Genomic DNA, 23,273 nt, shown 5'->3' with positions numbered 1-23,273 from the left:
CTCCCTCTCTATGATTAGACTCCAAGAGTTTGTCCCAGTGCTCAGCTGTGAATCTCTGCATCTGCTTTCATCAGATACTGATTGAAGGTTTTGTGATGACAATTAAGATAGTCATCAATCTGATTACACGGGACCTGAATCTTATTTTTAAGGAATTCTGCTTCAGTTGGCTTGGCTGTATCAGTTAGCTGCTGCTGACACATCCGTTAACAAACAGTGCAGCGCAAGTGCAGCAGCTGTGAGTTGGTCCCAGTGAGTGGAGCCAGCCAGGCTTCTCAGAGACCAGTTCTGCTTCAGCTGTCTCTTCTCCTCACCTACGGGCGAGCCAGAGCATCTCTTCCCACAGTGAGGGCAGAAACTTAAAAAACAACAGCCCGGAAACGATTGGAGATTTTTAAGGTTTAGACCTGGATCTGCCATAGTGTCACTCTGCCTCATATGCAAGTCGTGTGGCCAAACCCAGAGTCAGTCAGTGGGGAACCGCTCAGCTCTTTGGGGGAGAAATATGTAAAATCCTATCAGGGGAACTGAGGGATAGGCACCAGGGTAGTCTCACCGTGGCTTTTGGGTGGTTTTCTAGTTTTGTTCTAGGTATCTCGGTGATTCATTTCTTTCTGATTTGTGGTGTTTTCTAGTGAAAGATAGACCAAATGTTGTGGCAGTGGTGTGTGTGTGTGTGTGTGTGTGTTTGAATAAGAATACCTGTGATAGTGTCAGTTTACATTGATCTGGGAAGGCCTAGAAGCAGGTCCACTCCTTTCTGGTCTTACCCCAGGGTTAGGTGTAGTGAGGGCTGCAGGCCGGCCTGCTTTTTGTTCCACCCGGCTCTTGCACGGATAGCTTTACACCCGAAATAACAACACACAAATTGTATTCATTTAAACATTGCCTGGTCCATTATATCTAGCCTCTTCTTGGCTAACTCTCATACCTTGCTTAACCCATTTCTAATAATCTGTGTAGCACCACGAGTTGGTGGCTTACTGGGAAAGATTCTAGCCTACGTCCTTCTCAGGTCGGAGAATCATGGCGGCTGCCTCACTTCCTTCTTCCTCCCAGCATTCTGTTCTGTCTTCCCTGCCTACCTATGTTCTGACCTATCAGGACAAGCAGTTTTCTTTATTAATTAACCAATGAAAGCAACAGATAGAAAGAAGATCCACCTACATCAGTTAGGTTGACCAGTGTGTGGTGCGGAGTTGACTGTGGACCTGAGGAGCTGTTGTTTCAGCCTCATATCTGCCACTGTTTTATAAATGGTGACTGTGAGGACCAGCCATGATACACTAAATATGGGCAAGTCACCCAAAGGAAGTTCTTTATTTCCAACCATTATCACCTGCCAGAGTAGAACTCGGCTGTTGCATTATGAGCAGCGAGGCACTCTGTTGAAATAAGAGCGACAGGGCTGCGTCCCCAGCACCTGGCCGCCTGCATGGCTAGCTTATGCCCCGAAATAATTACACGGAAACTGTATTCTTTCAAACACTGCCTGACCCATTAGTTCCAGCCTCTTATTGGCTAGCTCTTACATATTGTTCTAACCCATTTCTAATATTCTATGTAGCCCACGAGCTGGCTTACCAGGGAGGATCTTAACCTGCTTCTGTCTGGAGCGGGAGAATCATGGTGACTCCCTGACTCAGCTTCCTTTTCCCAGCATTCTCCTCTGTCCACTCCGCCTACCTAATTTTCTGTCCTATGAGGGCCGAGGCAGTTTCTTTATTATTAACCAATGAAAGCAACAGATAAGATACAAGACCCACCTCCATTACTCGGCCATCAATAAATTTAACTAGAGGCCTGGTTGCAGAAAGAACCACAAACTGAGATACCTAGCACCATTCAAAATAGACCATTCAAAAGAAATGCCTAGCATTCTAACTGCTGTAGATATGACCTCCTCCCAGTACACACTCACCAGGATACCCCTAGACAAATGTCAGCCAATCAAGGGTCCTAAATCTTAGAAACCCCTCACTCCAACCTTTACTACTATAAAACCCCAATTCTAATTGAGCTCGGGGCTCTTCGGTTGTTCCAATACGTTGGACATGCAGAGAGACCGAGTTTGCAAACTTGATTAAAATAAAGGCTCTTTGTTTTTACATACGGGTCTCCTTGTTGGCTTTTGTGGGGACTTTGTGGATTTGGGCACAACAGTGACAGGGTCAGGTTAGAGGACTGACTGCTCAGTCAGCCTCTGAGGGCTGCTGCAGAGCCACAGCTTGAGGAAGTTATTCTCATCTCTGCCCAGGGCAAAATGCCTCATAAGACAGTGCCAAGGCTGGAGAGATGGCTCAGTGGTTAAGAGCACTGGCTGCTCTTCCTGAGGACCTGGGTTCAATTCCCGGCCCCTACATGACAGCTAACAACTGTCTGTAACTCCAATTCCAGGAGATCTAACACCCTCACACAGATATACAGGCCGTATATGCAGTCAAAATACTAAAGTACATAAAATAAAAATAAATAAATCATTAGAGACAATGGCTTAGTCTTCCTGGACAGAGTCAAGCATGAGCATAATGTGAAGAGGATTGCTGCCTATTCTCAAACTAAATTGTTAACTAAGAGTCTCTGAAAGTTGAGCCAGGCATAGTAGTACAGGTACCCGCTCTTAAGAGGTAGAAGCAGGGAGATCATTAATTCAAGGTTATTCTTTACTACGTAGGGATTTCAAAGGTCAGCCTAGGCTATATATGACCCTGTCCTAACCCTGCCTCCTAAATTTGAAACTTTTTTCTTGACCAATTTAATGCAATAGTCTTGGCCTTACCATGCTTTCACCAATGGTTATAAGTGCCGTCTCCGTTTATAACATCAGCTAAATCCCCATGGCAGTAGTGGGGACAGGCTGTATCTCTTTGTCTTTGGGTCAGCACAACACCAAGGATATACACTGTGGGTCACCAGTGTTTACTGAGTATGTGTGCATGCCAAGTAGGGTATTCAAGAAGTCTGCCATGCCAATATTTATGTATTATGAATATTTGATTGACCCAATATTTATTTAAAACATTTTTAAAGTAGGGTAATGGGAAACAGAACAGAGAGCAAGGGAAAGAAACTCATTTAGTCCAGGTTGACTGAGAAAGGAAATTTGAAGAGTTAGCATTTGAACTCTAATTGGGCTGTAGACATAACTGTAGCCAGACCCCACCGGGAACCTTCTAGGCAACAAACAAGAAGGCCTAGAGTGGATCTTAAGGGGCCATTCCTGATTTGTTTATTTCCTTGTTGGAAAAGAAACCCTCTGTTCCTCCTTTACCAGTTTTGCACAGACATTCAATTCAGTTTGATGCTTATGATGCTACATGCCTGGTGTTAGTGACCATCCTTCAGGTTCCTGTCCACAAGACTGTTCCCACTTAAGACACCAGTCCCAAATCCCGGGGGAGCCTCACACCAACTGACCAACCACCTGGCAGTAAAGCAAGAGCTCCTACAACAACCTGAGCAGCCTCCATCATGGACAAAGGCTCAGGGAAGCACTTTGTCCCATTGCTGGCTGAAACTCTGGAGCTGCAGATGGAAGTGTCTTTATGTGCAGAGCTCCAAGGTCCTCTCCTAAAGCAAACCTGATACCCCTCCTCCCGCCACACACACACACACACACACACACACACACACACACACACACACGTGTGTATATCTGGGACTCTCCATCTCAAGTCCTCTGGAGCCTTAACAGAGCTCTGTCTTCAGCCCTCCCTTGGTTTGGAGGCCGCTGAGTAGGACTGGAAGTTCCAGCCCTGATGGCCTAGGACTTTCTGGTGAACAGTGGGTCCCAGATGCTAACTAGGGGGGGATCTGGAACAGTCCCTTTTTTGTTTCCTTTGGCTTTGTTTTGTCTTTTGAGACAAGGTCTTGTCATATAGCATAACCTAGGGTCTCCTCCAATTTGTGATCCTCCTGATTCAGCTTCCTGAGTGCTATCATCATCAATACTCAGGAAATTCCAAGAGATCCAGAAGCTATTCACCAAGACTGAAGAACAAAACCCAAATTATTTCTTTTCTTTTTTTTTTTTTTTTTTTTTTTTTTTTTTTTTTTAGGCAGTCAAAGAACCAAGAGAAAGAAAGGGAGAGAGGTTGGGAACAAGGAAGGCCATGTCACTATTGGCTTTGCCGTTTACAGTAATGGATTTGGGTTTTATCTGAGCGCAGCAGGGAGGGCTTCTTACCAAAAATGACACAAGGAGTTTTTATTTTTAAAGATTGGTCTGTATTCCCTGGGTGTAGCAAGAGAAGCCAGGCCAGAGTCGTGAATGGCCCAGCTGTAGACCCAGCAGGGTCCTCAGGGGCTGCTGAGCATGTGGAGGTTTTGTGTAGTGTCTGTGTTTCCCAGAGGCTGGCCTTTACCTGAGGAATTTCTCCCTTCTGTTTATGAAGAGGACCTAAATGAGAAGACAACAGAAAACAATGAACAACGAGAAGAGATCATTCGCCTCAAGCAAGAGAAAAGTTGCCTGCATGACGAATTAACATTTACTGGTAAAGAACTGGATGAAGTATTTGAATAGTTGCATGTTTGTAACCGCAGCTTTTTGTCACAGGCTAAAGGATGTATACTTCCCTAAAAAATAAGCTTTTGTGTGTTTCCCAGACTTCTGAGAGACTGATAAGGGGCTGTGCTTGAGTTTTAACAGTTTTTTATATCTATTTATCTGTTTATTTATTTATATTTTTGAGACAGAGTTTAACTCTGTAGCCCTGAGTTTTAACATATTTATTTTTGTTTTTTTTTTTCGAGTCAGAGTTTAACTGGGTAGCCCTGACTGTCTTAGAACTCACTCTGTAGACCAGGCTGGCCTCGAACTCACAGAGATCCACCTGCCTCTGCCTTCTGAGTGCTGAGATCAAAGGTATGCGTCATCACCACTGGGCTAAGTTTCAACATTTTTATTCTCCTCCAGGTAGTTGTTTTTCTCCCCATAAAGTGGAGCTACGGCTTGTCCAACTTGAATGGGTCTTTATGCTCCTCAAGAAAAAGAAAACACTCCTGCTGGAAAGTTCGTTTTAGGGTAGGAGTGTAGCTCAGTTGGCGGAGTGTCCACCCAGCATGCAGTAGCTGGGTCTGATGGCATATAATTTGTAATCACAGAACTTGGAAGGTGGAGGCAGAAGGATCAGAAGTAACATTATCTAAAAAGAATCATATGGGTTGTTGAAGGGAGGGTTTGTATAATTTCACAAATGCTAAGTAAACTATCAGGAGTCCAAAGGGCTGGTGTGTAACCTACCACTAGACTTGGCCTCCAGCACTATAAAACTCTTTAGGAATTCAGCATTGAGTTTTTTTGTTTTGGGTTTTTTTCCCCCCTGGTTTTTTGAGACAGGGTTTCTCTGTAGCTTTGGGATCTGTCCTGGAACTAACTCTAATAGACCAGGCTAGCCTTGAACTCACTGATATCTGCCTCCCTCTGCCTCCCAAGTGCTAGGATTAAAGGTGTGTGCCACCATTGCCTGGCTCAGCATTGAGTTTTGCAAATTAATTACCTTCAGTTAGTATGTTGGGGGAAAGCTCATGTGTGTTGTTGCATTGTGCAACTCAAATCTTCATTAGTTGGTGTCATGTGTAATCATCCCAGGCCTTCCCACCGCACACCACCTTCCCCAGCATGGCCCCTGCCCATCCTCTCTGAAATATCCACTGCTGAAGTCCTCTCTCTCCTCACTGTGGACATTGAGCTTATTGATACCCCTGCCACCAACGTTTCCCTAGGCTCTCATTTTGCAGGAGTATTAAGAAAATCATAGTTTTGGAAGGAAAATTTTAAAGAGAAAACTAGATGAACATTTTGGTCTAGCCATTCTTTTTCTCAATCTCCTTCCTTTTAAGAGGAGAAAATTCTTACAGTTTAAAGAGAAACACCTTTAGAATTTTCAAGTACAATGAATCCTTCATTCATTTTAATCCTCCTAAGGATTAGAGTAAGGCAGTGCCAGTTTCACCACTAGAGGTCACTGTGTTGATTATTTCTAGGATTTCTGTCTTAGTTATGCCTTGTATGTAACTAAAGATACACCCCATGGTTGAAATCAGACAGTCGGAGTCAGCCTGTATGTGATTCCACTAAAGCCAAGACACTAACAGGCCACAGGGAATTAGAACTAAGCAGATGCTGCGGAGACACTGCTTGACTTCCTCTCGTGCACGCTGAGGTGCGTTGCCAAAGGCAAGTGTCATACAAGTCTTCAGTTGTGTTAAGATACACACGTAGATGTACACACGACACTGCCTGAGAAGGTCTGAAGATGAAGTCTAGATTGCAGTCCATTTTGCACCACCAGCCCCCAATTTGGTCTTGAACTGAGACTTTTTTTTTTTTTTTTTTTTTGGTTTTTCGAGACAGGGTTTCTCTGTAGCTTTGGAGCCTGTCCTGGAATTGAATTGAACTGAGACTTTTAAATGTGTGCCATCCCACCCAGCCCACCCCTGATTCATAAATATAAAAGTCTTCTTGATTTATAAAATGTATGAGACTTGTTAAATACAACTATAATACATTTTGGGAAATAACTTTTAAAAAACATTACTTCGGGAGACTCCAATTTCTAAAGTGCCATTTGTCCTCAAACTGATGTGTAGATTCAATAAAATCACAAGAATAAAAAAAAAAACATTTCTTCAACTAATTGCCTTTCTACAGAAGACAGTTATACATCATTGTTTCAAAAACAGTTTTTGTATGCTTTAATTGTAAAAGTAAGTTGACGGAGCTAGGGATGTAGTTCACTTGGTAGAGTGCTTGCGTGTTATACTTTGGGAGTTTATTCCCCAGTGATATAAAAACAAAGTATAGCAGGGTGTAGTGGCGCATGCCTTTATTCCCAGTAGACAAAGGCAAGTGGATCTCTGTGCCCTTGGGGATGGGCTTTGATGTTTCAAAAGCTCTCTCTGCCTCTTATTTTTTTAAAGACTTTATTTTTATTTTAAATTGTGGGGTGTATGTGTGTGTATGTGTGTGTGTGCACATCTGATTGCAGTGCTCTGGAGACCAGAAGAGGGCATCCCCGGGGTTGGTGTTACAGGCAGGTGTGAGCTGCCTGAGATGGATGCTGGGGACTGAACTCTGGTTCTCTGGAAAAGCAGTAAGCAACCTTAACCACTGAATCATCTCTCCAGCAATTTCTCTACCTCTGATTTGTGGATAGAGATGTAAGTTCTCAGCTGTTGCTATGCTCCCTGAAATGATAGTCATGGATTCTAACCCTGGAATTGTAAGCCCCCAATAAATTCTTCTATAAGTTGTTTTGGTCATGGTGTCTCTTCACAGCAATAGAAAGTAACTAACTAATTAAAGTACTAAGTATAAAATAAAGTAACTAAGACAAATACCAAATATGATAATTTAATTTCTATCTCTTGGATTTTTTTATGTGAAGCATTTATTGCTGATGTGACTGTGAATCAAATCAATTCCCATGAGACAGGGATTCTCTGTATAGCTCTGACTATCCTGGAACTTACTCTGTAGACCAGGATGGTCCTGAACTCATAGAGATCCACCTGCCCTGTCTCCCGAGTGCTGGGATTAAAGGCATGCACTACTCCACTTGGCTCAAATCAATTCTATTGTTGTTGTTGGCTCATTCTGGGCCTTCTTTGGCTTCCTTTTTTTTCCTTTTTTTAATTGATATTTATTGAGCTCTACATTTTGTTCTGCTACCCTCCCTGCCTCTCCCCTCCCTATTTCAGTCCTCCCCCAAAGGACCCATGCTCCCAATTTACTCAGGAGATCTTGTCTTTTTCTACTTTCTACTTACCATGTAGATTTGATCTATGTAAGTCTCTCTTAGTGTCCGCATTGGTTGTCTAAGTTCTCTGGGATTGTGGTTTGTAGGCTGGCTTTCTTTGCTTTATGTTTAAAAGCCACCTATGAGTGAGTACATGTGATATTTGTCTTTCTGTGTCTGGGTTACCTCACTCAATATATTTTCTAGCTCCATCCATTTGCCTGCAAATTTCAAGATGTTAATTTTTTCTGCTGTGTAGTACTCCATTGTGTAAATGTACCACATTTTCCTTGTCCACTCTTTGATCGAAGGTTTGACCTTTGATTTAGGTTGTTTCCAGGTTCTGGCTATGACAAACAAAGCTGCTATGAACATACTTGAGCACATGTCCTTGTGGCATGATTGAGCATCCTTTGGATATATACCCAAAAGTGGTATTGCTGGGTCTTGAGGAAGGTTATTTCCTAATTTTCTGAGAAATCACCACACTGACATCCAAAGGGGTTGTACCAGCTTGCATTCTCACCAGCAATGCAGAAGTGTTTCTTTTCCCCCCACAACCTCTCCAGCATAGGTTGTCATCAGTGTTTTTGATCTTGGCCATTCTTACAGGTGTAAGATGAAATCTCAGAGTTGTTTTGATTTGCATTTCTCTGATGACTAAGGATGTTGAGTATTTCCTTAAGTGTCTTTCAGCCATTTTAGATTTCTCTGTTGAGAGTTCTCTGTTTGGGTCTGTACTCCATTTTTTATTGGATTATGTGATCTTTTGGTGTCCAATTTCTTGAGCTCTTTGTATATTTTTTTAAATTTATTTATTATGTATACAGTGTTCTGCCTACATGTATCCCTGCAGGCCAGAAGAGGGCACCAAATCTCATTACAGATTAGTTGTGAGCCACCATGTGGTTGCTGGGAATTGAACTCAGGACCTTTGGAAGAGCAGTCAGTGCTCTTAACTTCTGCGCCATCTCTCCAGCCCCTCTTTGTATATTTTGGACATCAGACCTCTGTCTGATGTGGGGCTAGTGAAGATCTTTTCCCATTCTGTAGGCTGTCGTTTTGTCTTGTTGACTGTGTCCTTTGCTTTAGAGAAGCTTCTCAGTTTCAGGAGGTCCCATTTATTAATTGTTTCTCTCAGTGTCTGTTCTGCTGGGGTTCTATTTAGGAAGTGGTTCTCTGTGCCAGTGCATTCAAGTGTACTTTCCACTTTCTCTTCTATAAGGTTCAATGTGGCTGGCTTTATGTTGAAGTCTTTAATCCATTTGGTCTTGAGTTTTGTGCATGGTGATAGATATGGGTTTATTTTCATTTTTCTACATGTTGATATCCAGTTATACCAGCACCAGTTGTTAAATATGCTTTCTTTTTTTCCATTTGATATTTTTTTTTTCTTTTTTCTTTTTGGATTTTCAAGACAGGGTTTCTCTGTAGCTTTTGGTTCCTGTCCTGGAACTAGCTCTTCTAGACCAGGCTGGCCTCAAACTCACAGAGATCCGCCTGCCTCTGCCTCCCGAGTGCTGGGATTAAAGGCGTGCGCCACCACCGCCTGGCTTGCTTGTTTCTTATCAAAGATCAGGTGTTCGATGTGTGGTTTGTTATCTGGGTCTTCTATTTGGTTCCTTTGGTCCTCCTGTCTGTTCTTATGCTAATACCAGGCTGTTTTCAGTACTGAGGCTCTGGAGCTGAGTTTGAAGTCAGGGATTGTGATGCCTCCAGAAGTTCTTTTATTGCACAGGATTATTTTGGCTATCCTGGGTTTTTTGCTTTTCCATATGAAGTTGAATACTGTTCTTTCAAGGTCTTTGAAGAATTTTGCTGGGCATTGCATTGAATCTGTAGATTGCTTTTGGTAAGGTTGCTATTTTTCCTATGTTAATTCTGCCTACCCAAGGGCATGGGAGATCTTTCCACTTTCTGGTGTCTTCTTCAATTTCTTTCTTCAAAGATTTAAAGTTCTTGTCATACAAGTCTTCCACTTATTTGGTTAGAGTTACTCCGAGATATTTTATGCTATTTGTGGCTATTGTGAAGGGTGTTGATTCTCTGATTTCTTCCCCAGCCCTTTTATCATCTGTGTACAAGAGGGTTACTGATTTTTTTTTGAGTTAATCTTGTATCCTGCTACATTGCTGAAAGTGTTTATGTGTTGTAGAAGTTCCTAGGTAGAATTTTTGGGATCACTTATGTAAGCTATCATATCATCAGCAAACAGTGAGAGTTTGACTTCTTTTCCAATTTATATCCCCTTGATCTCCCTTTGGTATCTTATTGCTCTAGCTAGGACCTCAAGAATTATATTGAATAGATATGGAGAGAATGGACAACCTTGTCTTGTTCCTGATTTCAGTGGGATTGTTGGGAGTTTCTCTCCATTTAGTTTGATGTTGGTTGTTGGCTTGCTGTGTATTGCCTTAATTATGCTTAGGTATATTCCTTGTATCCCTGCTCTCTTCAAAACCTTTATCATGAAGGGATGTTGTATTTTGTCAAAAGCTTTCTCTGCATGTAATGAGATGATCATGTGGTTTTTATTTTTCAGCTTGTTTACATGGTGGATCACGTTGACAGATTTTCATATGTTGAACCATCCCTGCATCTCTGGGATGAAGCCAACTTGGTCATGGTGGATGATGGTTCTGATGTGTTCTTGGATTAGAATTGCTAGTATTTTTGCATCAATGTTCATAAGTGACATTGATCTGTAATTTTCTTTCTTAGTAATGTCTTTCTGTGGTTTGGGTATCAAAGCAATTGTAGCCTGGTATAAAGAGTTTTGAAATGTTCCTTCTGTTTCTATTGTGTGGAATAATTTGAGGAGTATTGGTACTAGTTCTTCTTTGAAAGTCTTGTAGAATTCTGAGCTGAAACCACTTGGTCCTGGGCTTTTTTGGTTGGGAGAGTTTTGATGACTGTTTCTATTTCTTCAGCAGTTATAGGTCTGTTTAATTTGCTTATCTGGTCTTGATTTAGTTTTGGTAAGTGATATTTATCCAGAAAGTTGTCCATTTCCTTTAAATTTTGCAATTTTGTGGAGTACAGGTTTTCAAAATATGACCTCATGATCCTCTGTATTTCCTCCATGTCTGTTGTTATGTCCCCCTTTTCATTTCTGATTTTGTTAATTTGGATATTCTCTCTCTGCCTTTTGGTTAGTTTGGATAAAGATTTGTCTATTTTGTTGATTTTATCGAAGAACCAACTCTTTGTCTCATTGATTCTTCTGTATTGTTTTCTTTGTTCCTATTTTATTGATTTCAGCTTTCACTTAATTTCCTCCCATCTAGTTCTCTTAGGTGAGTTTGCTTCTTTTTGTTCTAAAGTTTTCAAATGTTCTGTTAATTCGCTAGTGTGGGATTTTCCCAGCTTCTTTATGTAGGCATTTAGTGCTATGAACTTTCCTCTTAACACTGCTTTCATTGTGTCTCATAAATTTGGGTATGTTGTGTGGTCATTTTCATTGAATTTTAGGAAGTCTTTAATTTCTCCCTTTGTTTCTTCCTTGACCCATTGATGATCCAGATGAGCATTGTTTAATTTCCATGTGTTTTTGGGTTTTCTGGAATTAGTATTGCTGTTGACTTCTAGTTTTAAACCATGGTGATCTGATAAGGTTATTCCATTTTTTTTTGTATTTGTTGAGGTTTGTTTTGTTACCGAGTATGTGGTCAGTTTTTGAGAAGGTTCCATGAGGTGCTGAGAAGAAGGTATATATTCTTTTCTGTTTGGATGGACTATTCTATAGATGTCTGTTAAGTCCATTTGAGTCATAACATCTGTTAGTTCTCTTATTTCTCTGTTCATTTTTGTCTGATTGACCTGTCCAGTGGTGAGAGGGGAGTGTTGAAGTCTCCCATATTAGTGTGTGGGGTTTAATGTATGATTTAAGCTTTAGACATGTTTCTTTCACGTATGAGGGTGCCCTTGTATTTGGGGCATAGATGTTCAGTAATGAAATTTCCTCTTGATGGATTTTTCCTGTGACTAATATGAAATGACCTTCTTTGTCTCTTTTGACTGATTTTAGCTTGAAGTCTATTTTGTTAGATATTAGGATAGCTACATCTGCTTGTTTCTTTCTTTTCTTTTTTCTTTTTGGATTTCCAAGACAGGGTTTCTCTGTAGCTTTTGGTTCCTGTCCTGGAACTAGCTCTTCTAGACCAGGCTGGCCTCGAACTCACAGAGATCCGCCTGCCTCTGCCTCCCGAGTGCTGGGATTAAAGGCGTGCGCCACCACCACCTGGCTTGCTTGTTTCTTAGGTCCATTTGATTGGTATTTTTTTTCCCAACCCTTTACTCTGAGGCGATGTCTGTCTTTGAGGTTGAGATGCATTTTTTGTATGCAGAAGAAGGATAGATAGATTCTGTTTTCGTATCCAATCTGTTAACCTGTGCCTTTTTTAATAGGTGAGTTGAGTCCATTTACATTAAGGGATATTAATGACCAGTGGTTGCTATCTCCTGTTAATTTAGTTTTCATCGTTGGTGATGTTAATTTGTGCTTTTTTTTTCTTCTTCGGGATTTGCTGTAATGAGATCATCAATTGTCTGTGTTTTTGTTGGTGTAGCCATCTTCCTTGGGTTGGAGTTTTCCTTCTAGTATTTTGTGTAGGGCTGGGTTTGTGGCTAGGTATTGGTTAAGTTTATATTTGTCATGGAATATCTTGTTTTGTCCTTCTATGGTGATCGACAGTTTTGCTGGGTATAGCAGTCTGGGCTGGCATTCATGGTCTCCTAATGCCTGTATAACACTTGACCATGACCTTCTGGCTTTCATCGTCTCCACTGGGAAGTCAGATGTAATTGTGACAGGTCTACCTTTACATGTTACTTGGCCTTTCTCTTTTGCAGCTCTTAATATTCTTTCTTTACTCTGTATGTTTAGTGTTTTGATTATTATGTGGCAAGAGGACATTTTTTTGGATCCAGTCTATTTGGTGTTCTGTAAGCTTCTTGTATCTTCATAGGTATATCTTTCTTTTGTTAGGGAAAGTTTTCTTCTATGATTTTGTTAAATAGATTTTCTATGCCTTTGAGTTGAACTTCTCCTTCTTCTATACCTATTATTCTAAGATTTGGTCTTTTATGGTGTCCCATATTTCATGGATATTTTGGGTTAAGCTTTTGTTAGATTTAAAAAATGTTTTCTTTAACTGATGAGTCTATTTCCTCTCAAATCGTTCTTATGTACACTGTTAATGTATGTTTGGGGATAGTACCTGGTTTCTATACCTTTATAGTACCTTCTTTGTATATATACTCTTTTTTGTAATGCTGGTGGGAGGAATCAAACCTAAATAAGCACTCTACCTCTAAGCCATATCCCCAATTCCTAAAAATAACTTCTTCATATGTTTTTGTTTCTATGTTGCCAAGACTGTTCTCTAACTTTTGGCCTCAAGTGATTTTCATGTGTCGAATGTGGAGTATCTGGGAACACAGGTGCACATCACCAAGCCCTACTTGTTAAAAATAAATTCCTAGGACTGGAGAGATGGTTCAGCAGTTACAAGAAATGATTGCTCTTCCAGAGGACTCAGATTGAATTACCAGCACTTGCATGGCAGCTAACAGCTCACAATTTTCTGTAGCTGTGATTCCAAGGGATTTGGTGCCCTCTTCTGCTCTGAAGGCATGCATGTGGTGTACATACATACAATTAAAAAAAGTTAAATTTTTAAAAATAAAAATAAGTTCTTAGCCGGAGGTGATAGGATACCCTAATCCCTTGGAGTGTAGAAGCTCCAAGAGGAGCTCAAATTTAAGTTCAGCCTGGATTCATAGAGGGATCCTGTCTCAGTGAATAAAGACAGCAACCACTTCTCAATATCTGCTTTCAATCTTTGGTGTTCATTATTTGTTTTTTTTTTTTTTTTTTTTTTGAGTCAGGGTCTCACATAACCCAGGCTAGCCTTGAATTCCTGAGTTTCTCACCTCCAATTCCCAAGTGATAGAATTACAGGTGTGTACTCCTGGGCCTCGCTTACTTTCAGGCTTTTTCTCCCCATATTTCCCTTTATTGTTGCATATACTTTAAACCATTTTTTTGACTTAACATTAATTATGTTGTGCACTTTCCTATTTCATGGTGGACTCAGTCAGAATCACACATGGAAGCTCTTCTCAGTCAGCCATTCTGCAGCTTTTAAGTTTGAGAACCACAACAGAAGTGTTAGTTGTTAAATCTTTAGAACCTGAGTGATGTGTATTGATATTGCTGATGAAAAATATCCAATTATTTTTGTCCTTATACAGTCGAGAGAGAAAAGAGGAAAGATGAGTTACTTGATATTGCAAAGTCAAAGCAAGATCGCACAAATTCAGAGCTGCACAACCTGAGACAGGTATGTCCTGGCTGTCTTCTATGACCATAGGTAAGAAATGTTGGGGAGTTAGGAATCTGTCTGCCTGTTGATTTTTGTTGGGGGAGTTTCTCTCTCTTCCTCTCTCTTTCTTTCTCTCTCTTTCTCTGTGTGTGTGTGTGTGGTGTGTTTTGTTTGTTTGGGGGCTTTTTCTTTTTGACACAGGGCCATCCTGGAACTTGTTGTGTAGATCAGGCTGGCCTTAAACTCAGAGATTCACCTGTCTCTGCCTCCTGAATGCTAGGATTAAAGGCGTGTACCGCCACCACCCAGAACCTGCTGATTTTGTTAATGGTGCCTCCTGGATCTTCACTACATCAGACTTACATCGTCTTTAGCATAGCAGTCTTGGCTGTGGGGCTTAGAGGTTAGGAGATGAGATGTATGGAAATATCTTGTTGCAAACATCTGGTCTGTTTAGGATTTCAAAGTGCCAAGCTGTTGATTCAGTTTGGATTTGTTTTTATTGTATTGATTTGTTGACATCTCTGGCAGATTTACGTAAAACAACAGAGTGACCTGCAGTTTCTTAATTTCAATGTAGAAAATTCTCATGAATTAATACAGATATATGACTCAAAGATGGAGGAATCAAAGGCCCTGGAATGCAGGTAACCTTAGCCGATGGTATTGATGTTGATTTTTACTTCCTCATTAGGTCAGTTTTACTCTGGCTTGCTGTGAGCCAGTACTTGCTGCTGTTTCTGGTATGGTAGGAAATAAATCTGTGTACACTAATAATTACAATAATCCTAGTGTAAGAATTTTAGATGTAGCCCGCGACCTGCCGCCCCTCACCCGGACCTACGAGTCGGCACGGCTGTCCCGAGCGCCACGTCAGGTTCCTCTAGCTTCGCCGCCATGAAGAAGGTGGTTCAGCAGTTCCGGCTGGAAGCCGGGCTCAACCGCGTGAAGGTTTCCCAGGCAGCTGCAGACTTGAAACAGTTCTGTCTGCAGAATGCTCAACATGACCCTCTGCTGACCGGGGTGTCTTCCAGTACAAATCCCTTCAGACCCCAGAAAGTCTGCTCCTTTTTGTAGTCAGCAATCTTGAGGTTTCTTAAACCACTTTTCATGAACTAGTGGATATTCTGAAGTCTGTACAGAAGCTTCTCTAACACGTGCCATAATACACAGTCTTTACTTGTCAATCCTAAATATCTACCTCTCTGAATCTTCATGGATTTCTGTTTCACAAGGTTTAACTATTTTATATACACTGGCTGTAGCATACAATAATACAGCATACAAAAAAAAAGAATTTTAGATGTAATCTGTAGTTGTCAACTAGTCATCTAACAACAATAAATCATAGACTAGGTTTGTGTGTCTGTGCGTAAAAGGCTCTGAGCTGGAGTAGACACTGCAGAGCTAGCCAGGCCTTCATTAATGCAGCACTTCCACTGTATAGGCAGTGGGCTTACTATCGGGAGTAAGATCCGTGGGACTTGGTACCAGCCCCAGAGAATAATGCGAAGAATAACAGCATTAGCTGCAACAGGAGCTCAGATCTTCCTGTCTGTTGCCAGTTGGTATGTGGCATCCTTCCCTCGATTGTGACAAGAATTGTGGGGATGATTGTAAATCTGAAACAGTTGAATAATGGCTAGATAATGCAGATAAACTACCACAGTGGAGTCCATTTTCTTTTTCTTTTTTTATGTTTTTGAGATACATTCTCACTGAGTCGTCCTGCTTGGTCTTAAACCGATGGCAGCCTTCCTCTTTACTGGGACTACAGACCTGTGCTGGCGTGCCCAACTAAAGCCATTGTGCTTGTCAAGAAGAGGAATTGGGGCATCCCAGCCTGCAGGGGACTACAAAGACTGGACTAGATTGTCAGTGATTGGTGGCTCCAGCTCTTCTCCCTGGGAGAAGTGCAGCTAGCAGCAGGATGCACTGTGCTGGGCTGCATTTCTGTCCTCATACCTTCGTCAGGGTTGCTACTCTGTTGCCCTACGTCCCATCTATTGCTGCCACCAGCAGACCCCAGGACCACGCAGTGTTCTCTTTCAAGCAGAAGCCTTTAACATGTCTTTTCCCTCTTTGAAATTCATTGCCACTGTGAGGCACTGGATAAGTTGAGGTTGCTTCTTAGAAGTGGTTCATGGGGGCTGGAGAGATGGCTCAGCAGTTAAGAGCACTGACTACTCTTCTGGAGGATCCAGGATCATTTCCTGGTACCCACATGGCAGCTCACAGCTGTCTGTGACTCCAGTTCCAAGGGCCCTAACACCCTCACCCAGACATACACTCAGGCAAAACATAAAGTAAAAAATAAATAAATTATTGAAAAAAAAAAGAAGTGGTTCATGCCGTGGCTGGTAATAGCACTTACCACCAAGCCTGAAGGCCTGAGCTCAATCCCAGCCCCCATATAAGGAGAGAAGCAACAGCCATTGTCCTCTGACCTCCATATTCTCTCTCTCTCTCTCTCTCTCTCTCTCTCTCTCTCTCTCTCTCTCTCTCACACACACACACACACACACACACACACAATCAAAGGAAGTGGTTCATACCATCATGGAAAGAAAGAACACAAACCCGGCATGGTGTGCACACCTGTATTCCTAGTACTCAGGAAGATTACAATTCCTAGGCCAGTGTGAGAACCTGTCTTAAATAAACAGATGGAATCCCTGATAGGAAAAAGCCTTAGAGGAGGCTGGTAAAGGTCCTGTTGCATTTCTGTAGTAGTCTTGATTTTGTTGCTGTTGTTTTGATGGTAAACACAATGAGTGAGGGCTAGAAAGGGGAGGGAATGTAGGCGTGGCGGTCAGAAAGGCTTCCTGTAGGAGGTGGGCTCTGAAAGTCAGACTAAGGGGTTTATGGGGATCTAGGTCTACTAATGGGGCTTGAGGGAGGTGATACTAGCATATGATAGTATCAAGTCAATCTTATAACTCCTTTTTTTTGTAATGCCACTGTAGCAGAGACATGTGTTTATCAGACCTTGACAATAACTACCCAAAAATCGATATTAAGAGAGAGAGAAATCAGAAGTCATTGGTTAAGGATCAAAAGTTTGAGGTCGCGTTGGCTCAGCACAATAGGTCAGACAAGAGCTCTTGTGATGCATGCAGAGAGAAGAAGCTACAGGTTAACACTGCGTTTGGGGAAAAAGGTGTAATTGCTCTCTCGTCTCTATTTACCAAAGACTTACTGGAGAAACAAAAATCTTGGTCTCTGGGTGGAAAAATCCAGACTGAACCCGAAAACAAAGTTACACTATGCAAGATTCATGCGAACTCACCAAGAAGCAATGGGATGGAGCTTCAGGTCGAAGAGAAGCAGCTCTCGGAAACGTCCGTCTCGCTGCCTGATGAGAAGCAGTGGCATGACATCAATGTTTACCTGGGCCTTTCTAACTGCTCGGCCTCAAAGCACCTGGAAAAGCCTGATGGGAACTGCCATAACCTCGCAGATACAGCCGAAATCTCATGCTGTGTCCAAAATGAAGTCTGTGTGGGTGACAAGGACCTGGGTGAATCCAAGTGCTGCCACCCGAGTAACATCGTTGTCGAAGCCCCGGGACACATGACTGACGTGGAGTGGATGAGCATTTTCAAGCCTTCCAAAGTGCAAAGAATTGTTCGCCACAAAACTGTGTGCACTTGTTCAGGAGGTGTCAGCGGCATGAAGTCTTCAGCAAGGTTGGTGATGTTCATATCTGTAAATACGGGATGTAGGTGACAGCAGGCACAGAAAGGGCTGCAGGAGATGCTTATGCCTATGGCTAGTGAGAAAGCACTGTTTGCAAACTGTGGTCGTATGTATCTAAGACAAACTTAAAACAAAATTTGGCTCTTTTCCTCATGGCATAGACACTGGAGTCTTTGTGCAAGGGGACTCCAATGGAGACTCTGCACTGAAGGCTACTTCTGAGGCAGAGGTTTTACTTAAAAATAAAACCAATTATGAGCTGGACAAAGATGTTTTATTAGAAAACAAACAAGTAGGTCACTGTGCAGGGTGGAATGCTGTCCTGGAGCATTCCTCACCCCAGGGTCCTTTCCAGTTGACAATGCTGACCCTTTGAGGCCCAGACTGCAGGACAGACCCTGCATCACAGTGTCTGTCCTTAGCTAGGGTCTCGCCACATGTTACATACCCACTACGCCTCACTTCTGTGTCCAGCTCATACCTGTTTTCAACTTCCCATTTCCCAGCTTTCCTATTTTCTAAATAAGTGAAAGACAGAACATTGGTGTTTAACAAGCTGATAAAAGTGACTGCCTTTCTTTTGCATAAGATAATTAGTATATGCTAAATTATTCAAGCTTGTCTTATTGTTAGAGTTGCTGAATCTTGTGGCTGAGTGGCACTGTAATAAAGCCTGCTATTTTTAAGTAAAGCATAGCTCTTCAGAGCACAGAAAGGATGAAGTTTCTATCTTGAGAGCCTTATTTTAGTCTTTGCATTGACTTTCACAGGACTTTATGATTAAAATTCCTAGTACTTACATTATGAAGAGCATTCTTTGGGCCTTTTAAAGAAGCTTGAGTCATTAAAAAACATACAGATATCCTGCCAAGTACAAAATTAAAAATCACTTGCTATACTAAATGTCATTAAGTCATTTGGTTTTAAAGATCTTTGGAAAACTGAAAGTATCAGGAAGGCATTGGTGTCTGTTTCTCCTTCCTAAGCAAGACCTTGTGTGTGGTGTGGTACTAGCAATTCAAATGGGGGCTTTGATTATGCTGGGAAGTTGTTCTACCACTAAGCTACAGCCTTGAGCACCACCCCCTAAAAACCTTTTCTTGGTTTTTCGAGACAGGGTTTCTCTGTGTAACAGCCCCAGCTGTCCTGGAACTAGCTCTTATTAACCAGGCTGCCCTCAAACTCACAGAGATCCACCTGTCTCTGCCTCACTACTGTCTGGCTAACATTCTTTATTTATAAGAGTGAAGCTGCATTGGGTAGTTTTGAGAGCACTGTGTGTGTGTATTAAATTAAATTTAATGTATGAATAAATTCAAATTTACATTCAGGGTTTCCCTTCAATGCCCCTTTGACCTCGCTAACTTCAGTAATTTAAATGCCTACTTGTTCTGCCAGCCGAGCCACAGACACGGGACAAGTATGTGATTAGGTAGAAAAGATAGTGGTGTTTTTCCTGTTTCCTCAGGTTACAAGAACCTGTGTATCCACTTTATTATCTAGGTAAATGTTCACATTTGGGCCTCTTTCCACTTAACAAGTAAGGTCTCTTTGTGAGGGGAACCACAGGCACCTGCTCTTCTGTGTGCTTCCTGGGCTCTAGTACCTGCAGGCAGTGCTCACCTGCCCAGTGCCTCTCCACTTTCACCAAGTCATGGGCCCATGTCGGTTTCACAAGCCAAAAGCCTACCTGTTTACGCTTTAACCTTACACTGTTAGTAATGCTTACCCCTGCCTTCTGTAGGATCTTGTCCATAGCACCTTCTTTATTTTTTATTTATTTATTTATTTTTTTTACTAAAACTGTGTTTCTGTTGTTTCAGGGTTTGAATCCAGGGCTGAGAATAATAAGCTAGTGAGCTTGTACCCCAGCCTCCCTACTTAAAAAAAGTTAACTACATCTATTTATTAGTGTGTGTGCTACAACACTGGTGTGGAGTTGAGAAGACGACGTGTGGGAATTGGTTCTCTTCTACAATATGGGTTCTAGAGATCAAATCCAGGTCCCCATACCTGGTGGCAAGCAGCTTCACCCACTAAGCAATCTTAGTGGCCCTTCTGTACTTTTAAAATGTCATTTATTGAAACAGGTTTTTTTGAAACAGGGTTTCACTGAATTGATCTGGTTGGCCTTGAACTCACAGAGATCCATTTGTCTCTGCCTCCTGAGTTCTAGGATCAATGGTATGCTCTACCAAGCTGAACCTTTAGGTTTTTTTTTTTTTTTAAAAGACTTTTTGAGACAGGGTTTCTCTGTGTACCTCTAGCTGTCCTGGAACTCACTCTGTAGACCAGGCTGGCCTCGAACCTAGAGATCTATCTGCCCCTGCCTCCCGAGTGCTGGATGGAAGGTGTGTACCATCACCACCAGGCTAGAAGTTTAAAAATCTATTTTTAATAATTTTAATTTATGTATATGGGTGTTGTCCAGAAGAGCACATTGGATCCTTGATAACAGAATCACAGCTAATGTGAACTTCTATGTAGGTGCTGGAACTGAACCCAGGTACTCTTCAGAAGCAGTGGACAGTTGTGTGTCTGTGTGTGCGCACGCATGCACATACATACATGCACGTGCATGCAGTTGTATGCAGAGGTGAGAAGAAGGTGTCAGATCTCTGGGAACTGGATTTGCAGGCGGTTGTAAGCAACCATGTGGGTGCTAGAAATGAACCTGGATCCTCTGTAAGAAGAGCACATGCACCATGCAGTGGTGGTGCACGCCTTTAATCCCAGCACTCGGGAAGCAGAGGCAGGCGGATCTCTGTGAGTTCGAGGCCATCCTGGTCTACAAGATCCAGTTCTAGGACAGGCTCCAAAACCACAGAGAAACCCTGTCTTGGAAAACAAACAAAAAAAATTAAAAAAAAAAAAAGCAGATGCTCTTAATAAGTGAGCCATTTCTCTAGCCCTACTTCTATACTTTTTGAAGGAGGGAAATTCCTTGTTCTTGTAGTTACCCTGAACTACAGATTTTAATTTTCACTTGCAAAAGCATGCATTAATGTATAATACTCTGGTCAGATCACCTTGACCTCTTTTCAGACAACATGTTTAAGCTAGAGGTGCTATGTATGCTCGTTAGCCCAGCACTCAAGAGGCTGTGGTGGAGGAGTGTGAGCTCCAGGCCAGCATGGGCTTCTTTGTTTGAGGCCATCCTGGGTTGCATAGCAAGGCCCTGTCACATTCTTCTTTTTTACCCCACCTCCCTCTTTACTTTTTCTTCAGACAGCATGTCACTGTGTCCCCTAGCCTAGCATGGAACTTATTGTGTAGCTCAGACTGGCCTAAACTGTGGTCCATCTTCCTGCTTTAGCTTCCTTACCGAGCGCTGAGATTATAAATATGGGCAACATGCCTGGCACTTTTTGTCCTCTTAGCATACTTTTAAATGTATGAGTGACATGCGTGTGATACTATTTCTCTTTGGTCTTATTGCTTGCAGTGAGCCCAGTGCCATCCAGCCTCCACAGTGTTTGGGTTCCTCAAAGTCTGCAGAGAGAGAAGATGAGCCAGAGCCCCCTCCAGACAAAAGAACCTCATCCAAGAGTGTGTTCATCAGCAAAGATGCAGCATCGCCCCATGAAAAGGTTTCTGTTTTACATGAGAGCTCCCAATGCAGTCAAGCAGAGTTTCTCCTCAGCATGCTTTTATTCCTCTTATTGCTTAATTTTAGGCATTTTTAGGTTTTACAATCACAGGTCTGTGTGATTGAACCATCTCACACACTGGACAGATGGTTCAGCAGTTAGTAGTGCTTGCTGCTGTTGGCTAAGACCCAGGTTTGATGGCTCACAACCATCTATAAATCCATTTTCAGGAATCCTCTTCTGAACTTCATGAATATGAGACACACATGTGCACATACATACAGGCAAAAAAAAAAAAAAAAACTCATACGCACAAAATAAAATGCATCTAAATAGTCTCCAGAAACCAAAAAAGAACTGCTGAGATGGCCACACCCCCCCCCCTTTACATTTATGTATTAGATTGCAGGGTGGCTTTGGTTTGGGATAAAGACAACCACAGCCAGGCCTGATGAGTTGAATCAAACACCTGAATCCACTGGCAGAAGTAGAAAACTGACTTTGCAAAGTTTTCCTCCAACTTCATGTCATGGAACTTATCATCTACACACAAAATAAATACATGTTTTGTTTTTAAATTAACTAGATGACTCAGAGAGAGGGTAAAGGTGCTCGCCATCAAGCCTGACAACCTGAGTTTGGTTCCTAGAACTTACATGTTGAAAAGAGAACTGATTTTTTTTTTTTTGACTTGTCCTCTGATTTTCACCCTAAAAAAAAATAAAATAAAGTAAAATAGCAAGATTAAACTAAAGCACATCTCCACATATCTTTAGTCTAAGGTTCTATTTTGCAGTTGCTTTGACATGCTAATTATGACTTGGGTTTTTTAAAGATTTATTTATTTTATGTATATGAGTACTCTATCCGCATGTATACCTTTGTGTCAGAAGAGGGCATCAGATCCCACTCTAGATGGTTGTGAGCCACCATGTGGGTGCTGGGAATTGAACTCAGGACCTCTGAAGAACAGCCAGTGCTTTTAATCACTGAGCCATCTCTCCAGCCCTCCCCGTTTTTTTTTTTTTTCTTTATTGTTGTTGTTTTTTTTAAAAGACAAGGTCTCACTCTGTAGCCCTTGCTGGCCTGGAACTCATTATGTAGATAAGTCTGGCCTTGAACTCATAGAGATCCATTTGCCTCTGCCTCCTCTATGCACCACCACATCCATCCTGGCCTGAAGTTTTTATTTAAGAAATGTTTAGGAACCTTTTCTTATAATTAACTGTAGTAGGTTCTGTTTGTATTTCTTCATTTCACTGAGTAGGTTATAAGAAATAAAAGGAACTGGTTATTTTTGTAATACTGATACCTCCCCATTGACAGCATTTGTGTCTATAAGCTGTGACTGTGCAGAAACACTTAGAAATGCACCTCCGCTCACAGAGCTGAACCGCGTGTTGTTTCAGGATGACTTCTCTCCTACTAGTAAGCTCCAGCGCTTGCTGGCCGAGTCTCGGCAGATGGTCACGGATCTGGAGCTGAGCACGCTGCTGCCCATCAGCTGTGAGAATCTCAACAGAAGTGTGCGTTCCCCTTTCTTTGTCTTAAAAAAAAAGTGTGTAGGTGTATTGCAGGGAGGGGCGTGCATCTCCCTCTCTCTCTCCCCCCCTTTTTCCCCCCCCCCCCCCCGTGTGTGTGTCATATGTAGGCCAGAAGACAGCCTCAGCGCTCAGTGATGTTGCTCAGGAGCTGTCTGCCTTGTTGTTTGAGACAAGGTCTCTCAAGGACCTTGAGCTTACTGATGAGGCTAGACCTGGCTGGCCAGCAAGTCCCAGGGATCCACCTTCTCCACCAGCACTGGGGTTACAAGAGCATTACCACGTCTGGCTTTTTATGCAGGTGTTGGGGATCAAACTCAGATCCTCATGCTTGCATGGCTAACACTGACTGACTGTTCTATGTCCCCAGCCCAG

The 23,273-nt window shown here is 42.1% G+C and overlaps 2 protein-coding genes across 2 annotated transcripts in view; both read left to right on the top strand.

The window, feature by feature from the left end:
* Ccdc62 (coiled-coil domain containing 62) overlaps positions 1-23,273 on the top strand; it is a 47,350-nt gene that overhangs the window by 15,798 nt on the left and 8,279 nt on the right. Inside the window, exons 5-10 of the mRNA XM_050146635.1 lie at positions 4,351-4,496; positions 13,998-14,086; positions 14,600-14,715; positions 17,035-17,757; positions 21,213-21,357; positions 22,767-22,883. Coding sequence (XP_050002592.1) covers positions 4,351-4,496; positions 13,998-14,086; positions 14,600-14,715; positions 17,035-17,757; positions 21,213-21,357; positions 22,767-22,883 — 1,336 coding nt within the window. The remainder of the gene's footprint in view (positions 1-4,350; positions 4,497-13,997; positions 14,087-14,599; positions 14,716-17,034; positions 17,758-21,212; positions 21,358-22,766; positions 22,884-23,273) is intronic.
* LOC126504209 (guanine nucleotide-binding protein G(I)/G(S)/G(O) subunit gamma-5-like) lies at positions 14,729-15,439 on the top strand. The gene is made up of 3 exons (XM_050146331.1): positions 14,729-14,739; positions 14,790-14,811; positions 14,861-15,439. The coding sequence occupies exons 1-3, from the start codon at positions 14,729-14,731 to the stop codon at positions 15,143-15,145; spliced, it is 318 nt and encodes a 105-aa protein (XP_050002288.1). The 3' UTR covers positions 15,146-15,439.

Source organism: Alexandromys fortis, unplaced genomic scaffold, assembly GCF_014885135.2.
Source record: "Alexandromys fortis isolate MF-2015 unplaced genomic scaffold, M_Fortis_MF-2015_v1.1 scaffold_56, whole genome shotgun sequence".
In the NCBI taxonomy this organism is placed as follows: Eukaryota; Metazoa; Chordata; class Mammalia; order Rodentia; family Cricetidae; genus Alexandromys; species Alexandromys fortis.
Note: the sequence above shows the minus strand (reverse complement) of the source record. Positions and strands in the feature narration are given on the sequence as shown.

What these genes read in the sequence shown, in the direction of transcription:
- LOC126504209 (XM_050146331.1), top strand. An exon ending in AGTACTTGCTGCTGTTTCTG is followed by an intron (nt 14,812 to 14,860) that starts GTATGGTAGGAA and finishes CAATAATCCTAG; the next exon opens with TGTAAGAATTTTAGATGTAG.